Below are 5281 nucleotides of genomic sequence, written 5' to 3'. Positions count from 1 at the left end.
TATTGTCTAACTTGTCCGATACGATTGTCAGATGTGATGAGTTCACTTAAAGTCAGACATATTCCAGGAAGAAACGATGATAAGATCTTCTCTCCCTTACCAACTCCAAGAGTATCAGAACAGAACTTGGGAAAATCACTGACTACAAAATATACATGTACAACAATAAAGAGGATTATATGTTAATATTTAAGTTAATAAGTTTGTTCTTTTTCAAGGGAAAATGTACACTGTAATATCAAGCAATTTTGTGGGGGACATTACCGTATTTCCTCGTGGAAACGCCTAGGCGTTTATTTCTTATAGAGACCTGTTTGCCAGGCGTTTAAATGAAGTAGGCGTTTATACGAGGTGGGCGTTTATAACCAAAAAATAATCCTTACCAACATGTTTCAATAGACACAACGCGTAGTTTAAAACTGACATCAAACTTCTGAGTTTCCTTAGCCTTCTCAGCTGCAGCTGCCATGTAAACTATGTAAGGTACACGTACCACGTGGATGGGGTAGGTGGGTGTGGTATAGGCTTTTAATCAAGAATGGGCGTCTAAACAAGCATGGGCGTTTATTGTCAAAGTTATATGCTGTTTCTAGGCGTTTATACAGGCATGGGCGTTTATAGGGAGTAGGCGTTTCCACGAGGAAATACGGTAAGTATGTACATGTACATGTATATTAAGATAAGAAATGACAAGAATAATCATTATAAAAAAGCTCAAGCTATATGTAAAAGAAAGACTAATATTATATTTAAATATATTGTATATATATTTTAAAGTTAACGTTACAAACCTATGCTCTCCATCCATCCTTCACTATCAGCATGAGTGACTCCAACAAGACAATGAACTCCTCTTAATAAACACTGTCTACTCATTGACTTTGAATCTTTTAACGTCTCAACAATCAGCGAAACACTCTTTCCAACTATGAGCACGTTAGAATAAAAGGATTCCAACACACTAGGGGAGAAGGGTTACGAATGGTTACTATGACAACGGTTGTCATGGCAACAAGGGACGTACCTGGGGTCAGACCTGATGAATAGATGTTGTAAAGTTTCTAAAAGTCTCTCAAGAATTTCCTCCGAAGTAAAGGCAGCTCCTTTATCTGAAATAATAATACTAATAATAAATAAATTAACAGCTGTACATTGCGATAGGCGTGGTTCTGCAGGAGATTTCTCATCTTTGTCGATCATGACGAGAAAAATTGATAGCAACTCGAAAAAAGGTTTATCTGACGTGATTCGACTCGATTTAAAAAGAAACGTAATGCATTTCAATACGGCTTCAGCCAGATGAGTATCACTCCTAAAAATACAAAAATAATAATAAATAAAAAGAATAAGCTCACCCTATCGATTGTTGCAGTGTCATCTGTAATGGAAAGAGTACATATTCTAAAAGAGAAGGAGAGAGGGGAGAGAGTGATTTTAGCACGTCCTCCAAAGAGAGGACAGTTTTTAGTGTCTTCTCTCTCATCAGTGAGACGCATGGCGGCTTCAAAGAGAGGAATTGAGCCTTGGCAAGTTCTTCTTGCTCTCCTCTCCCCGCCATGCTTTCTCCGTAAAACTCCGCCTAGCCTCCGCCCAGCTCTGTATACTCATTTAAGATGGCGTCTCCTGCAAAGGTGACTGGGGGTGGGAAGCTGATTCTCATCAGCGGGGACGGGGAGAGACACGAGGTCAGCAGAGAGACGGCAAAGATATTTAGAGCCCTGGAAACAATGATAGAAAGTAAATGGCAACTAATTAGCTTCTTCTTAGTACAAAAAATGAAAAAATTCTACGATAGCTGCTAAAATAAGGGCTGGGTTTAATTCATGTACCCATGTATTCATATATTAACTTCTAATTTTATAATGAAAGGTCTTGGAGATAAAGAAGAGCTGGTCGAGCCTATTCCCCTTCCCAACGTTAGTGGGAGTGTCTTGGGTAGAATGATAGCCTGGTCTGAACATCACGTGACCACATGTTCATTTTCGGCCGAGGCTCCGCCCAGTTCTCCGATAAACAGCGAAGTACCTGTGCAGCCTGTGGTGAGGCCTAAAGTACCGAAGAGACGTCAGCCTCAGTTCCCACCTCCTGACGTGGTCCCTACCGCATGGGAGAAGGATTTCCTTGAGAGGAACAGAGAGGATTTATACGATTTATTATTAGTAAGGAATACTGAATTAAGAGCAGCTACAATATGCCATACAAGATGATTTATTGGTGGGAGAAATATTTAGTGGATTTGCCTGTGGAATGAAATTGGCGAATATTAAATTAGTGATTTTGTGCCACGTGCCATTAAGCATGCTCAGATTGAAACAAAATGACAGATTTTATATTGGCGATTTCTTTATAGAACCGCCAATCGCCAATATTAATTCCTTGACAATAAATCATCTTGTACAATATTGATACTTTTGTCTGCCATGAAGTAGAGCTCTTGGATGTCTTAATGGTAATAATAATTAGACGAATGTAAAACATTAAGTGGGCAAGACTAAGCAAGCAAAGCAATGTATATGTCTTTAGATACTTTTTATACAATAAATTTTGATGTTATATTGTCAATACTCATGCATGAGATCTATTATGAAGTGGGTGTGGTACAGGAAATGAATATAGAGCAACCCACAATGATATGAGTAAGATTTATAGCTATTTAACTAATATCATTGCAGTGTCTTCCATCCTTTTGACTAAAGTGATAATAGTACAAATACAATTTTTGGATGGGCTTATTATAGAGCCCTATAAGAATTGAATAATGATGCATTACAAATGAAATTCTGTTCTCACTAAGTATTACTGACTTAGTAAGTAATACTGAATTAAGAGGAGCTACATGTATATATCACAATGTTGGTGCTTTTGGAGTTTTGTCTGTCGTTAAGTAGAGTTCTACGTATAATGAATAATGGTAAACTAGACAGTTGTAAAACATTAACTGGGGGGTGAGACTAAGCAAGCAAAGCAATGTATACCGTATAGCGGGTTTCTTTCGTTCGGCCAAACTTTCGTTTTCTAGGAGGAAATCCAATTTCGTGGGTTTTATTTTTGTCCTTCTGATCTGCAAGAATTAAGCCACACCCAACAACCCCACCCATAACACCCACGTGTGCATGTTTTAGTGTTGATGAACTCCGGATCGAGCTCTCCCACAGTAAATTTTGTGGGTTTAATTTTCGTTTTTGGAGCTTGGAGAACGAAAAGAACGAAAGTTTGACCAAACGGAAGAAACCCGCTATACGGTATACAATAGATAAATATAATAAATTTGATGTCCAATACTCATGCATGATAGTGCAGAGCTAGCTCTATACAAAGTGGGTGTGGTACAGGAAATGAATGTAGAGCAACCCACAATGATATGAGTAAGATTTCTAGCTATTTAACTAAAATGCCATTTAACTGACAATTATACACATATGGCATTTTTATTAGTATACACAATTTTTGGATGGGCTTATAGAGCCCTATGATTGAATATGATGTCCAATATGAATGAAATTCTGTTCTCACTGTCTTGTTTTTTTATATCATTTCAGGCCGCCAATTACTTAGACGTTAAGAGACTGATGGACTTGCTCTGTGCTCGTGTGGCTGATCTAATTAAAGGGAAAGACCCGGCAAAGATACGAAAAACTTTCCACGTTCCGGAACCTTCGTGATATGAATTGAGATTCACAAATTTTTAATGTATTTATGTGTGCTAAATATAATTTAATTTTTAAAAGAAACTACACGAATCAAACAATTTGCAGATTGCCAAAAAGAGAGAATGATCCTTCGCTATAATTATGGTATCAAATGGACTTGAGAGTCTTTCAAATAGTGATTTTCATAATTTATTGGTTTTCAATCACATTTATAAAATTACAGTGTCCGTGTCTATTTCTTCTTTTTTGCTTGCTGCTGCATTTTGACAGCTCTTGCAACAATCTTCTGTTCTTCTATGAGAAATGCCCTGACAATTCTTTGTGAGAGAGAGTGGGAAAAAAAGAGTGTAAAAGAAGACAAAAAGATCTGACAAAAATTTGAAAAGCAGTACAAACTTAATCCTATTCATGTAACCATTTTAGTAAAGAAGAAAACAGGCAGGAATAGTACGTGTCACAAATTTGATACTTTTTTTTATAAATCTACCCACCCTGCCCAAATATAACCAAGCATGTTCAAACTCACCTTTCCCTAACACATCTGTGACACCTGGATCCGCCATAAGTACGATTAACCGTCTTCTTAGGCCTTGACATGGACATTAGTTTCTTAGGCCGTACAGCAGGAACCTGTAACACAATTATAAAAAAAGAGGAGGAACCACATCGCTTAACGTACCCCTCTTAATTTTTCTTTACAGTCACCACATTTTGCTGGATTACCTCTCTTGCCTGGATAGAGGTAGACTAGCCTACCACCTGGGGTCTTTGAACTGTAAAGTAATGCATTTTTAGTATCATTAATTTTAATTTAATGTTTCTGTCTTACACTCTCCTCCTGTTTGATTTTGTGTTGTAGGAGAGCCTCCTGCGGTACGTCAGCCTATTGGTCATCTAAAATATGAAGAGAGTAATGGTTTTATATTATTTTAAAGCTTGCAAAAGGAAAGATGGAGAATGATCCTTACCTTGAAAGTAAACCTCGTGGGAAGAGAAAGAATCAATCAAAGAGGGAATCAAAGGGTTAAATATTTAAATAGGCGTGGTCACTTTCAGCCACACCCATTTAAAATGGTCGTCTATAACTTGTACATTTTTGATAGAAACTGCTCCTGCCTCTTCTACAGGCAGTGGGCTAAAGTGAAGGAGTGCGGGATATCACCAGAAGAGGAGAGGAAGCTACTATATGGCATGGTCTATTCCTTAAAGTCCCTCCTCTCCCGCCTTTCCCCCGTCAGTACTAGAGATGGTTTCATTGGTTATTCCACTGATAAATACAAGCTTCATATTTACGAGACCCCGACGGGTACTAAGTTTATTCTTAATACTGATCACAAGGCGGGGGACCTGCAGGAGACTCTGCAGCACATTTATACTAAGATATACGTTGAGTATGTGATTAAGAATCCTCATTATAAGTTGGGGAGCACCATTGATTCTCAACTGTTTGTGAAGGAACTGGACAATTACATACAATCCAAACCTTTTTATACTAATACAAAATGAATGTTTTAGGGACTTAGGGTGTGGTTAAAAGTCAACTGTTAAAACTCTAATTATCTATGCTTTTATAATTTTTTAACAGTTATCACGTGATTTCTGATTTGTATTTTGAACCTTTAAAATGGCTC

At 37.6% G+C, this 5281-nt stretch overlaps 3 protein-coding genes and 1 pseudogene across 4 annotated transcripts in view; 2 read left to right on the top strand and 2 right to left on the bottom strand.

The window, feature by feature from the left end:
* Positions 1-1558, bottom strand: part of LOC109583689 (TELO2-interacting protein 1 homolog) — a 6405-nt gene extending 4847 nt beyond the window's left edge. Inside the window, exons 1-5 of the mRNA XM_019999121.1 lie at positions 1356-1558; positions 1152-1312; positions 1025-1109; positions 792-961; positions 23-142 (exon numbers count right to left, since the gene is read on the bottom strand). Of these exons, the coding sequence (XP_019854680.1) occupies positions 23-142; positions 792-961; positions 1025-1109; positions 1152-1312; positions 1356-1558 (739 nt within the window). The remainder of the gene's footprint in view (positions 1-22; positions 143-791; positions 962-1024; positions 1110-1151; positions 1313-1355) is intronic.
* A 49-nt stretch (positions 1559-1607) lies between these two features.
* LOC105313524 (E3 ubiquitin ligase complex SCF subunit sconC-like) lies at positions 1608-3855 on the top strand. Its single transcript, XM_011407022.2, has 3 exons — positions 1608-1737; positions 1870-2159; positions 3540-3855. The coding sequence occupies exons 1-3, from the start codon at positions 1614-1616 to the stop codon at positions 3660-3662; spliced, it is 537 nt and encodes a 178-aa protein (XP_011405324.1). The 5' UTR covers positions 1608-1613; the 3' UTR covers positions 3663-3855.
* LOC100633091 (60S ribosomal protein L34-like) overlaps positions 3793-5281 on the bottom strand; it is a 1678-nt gene continuing 189 nt past the window's right edge. Inside the window, exons 1-5 of one of the 2 annotated variants that reach the window (XM_003388130.3) lie at positions 4619-4695; positions 4480-4544; positions 4330-4423; positions 4177-4280; positions 3793-3967 (exon numbers count right to left, since the gene is read on the bottom strand). In XM_003388130.3, coding sequence (XP_003388178.1) covers positions 3883-3967; positions 4177-4280; positions 4330-4423; positions 4480-4544 — 348 coding nt within the window. In that variant the 5' untranslated portion in view covers positions 4619-4695 and the 3' untranslated portion in view covers positions 3793-3882. Of the gene's footprint in view, positions 3968-4176; positions 4281-4329; positions 4424-4479; positions 4545-4618; positions 4696-5281 lie in introns of those variants that run through there. The other variant, XM_003388129.3, reaches the window with a different exon arrangement.
* Positions 4673-5275, top strand: LOC105313521 (trafficking protein particle complex subunit 1 pseudogene; annotated as a pseudogene).

The sequence above is a fragment of the Amphimedon queenslandica genome, unplaced genomic scaffold, assembly GCF_000090795.2.
Source record: "Amphimedon queenslandica unplaced genomic scaffold, v1.1 AMPQUscaffold_13287, whole genome shotgun sequence".
NCBI lineage: Eukaryota > Metazoa > Porifera > Demospongiae > Haplosclerida > Niphatidae > Amphimedon > Amphimedon queenslandica.
The sequence above is the reverse complement of the archived record's forward strand: the minus strand, read 5'-3'. Positions and strand labels throughout refer to the sequence as shown.

Coding starts and splice junctions, on each gene's coding strand:
- LOC105313524 (XM_011407022.2), top strand. CDS start 1,614: ATGGCGTCTCCTGCAAAGGTGACTGGGGGTGGGAAGCTGATTCTCATC. Junction 1,738..1,869: donor CCTGGAAACAATGATAGAAA/GTAAATGGCAAC, acceptor TTATAATGAAAG/GTCTTGGAGATAAAGAAGAG. Junction 2,160..3,539: donor ATTTATACGATTTATTATTA/GTAAGGAATACT, acceptor ATATCATTTCAG/GCCGCCAATTACTTAGACGT.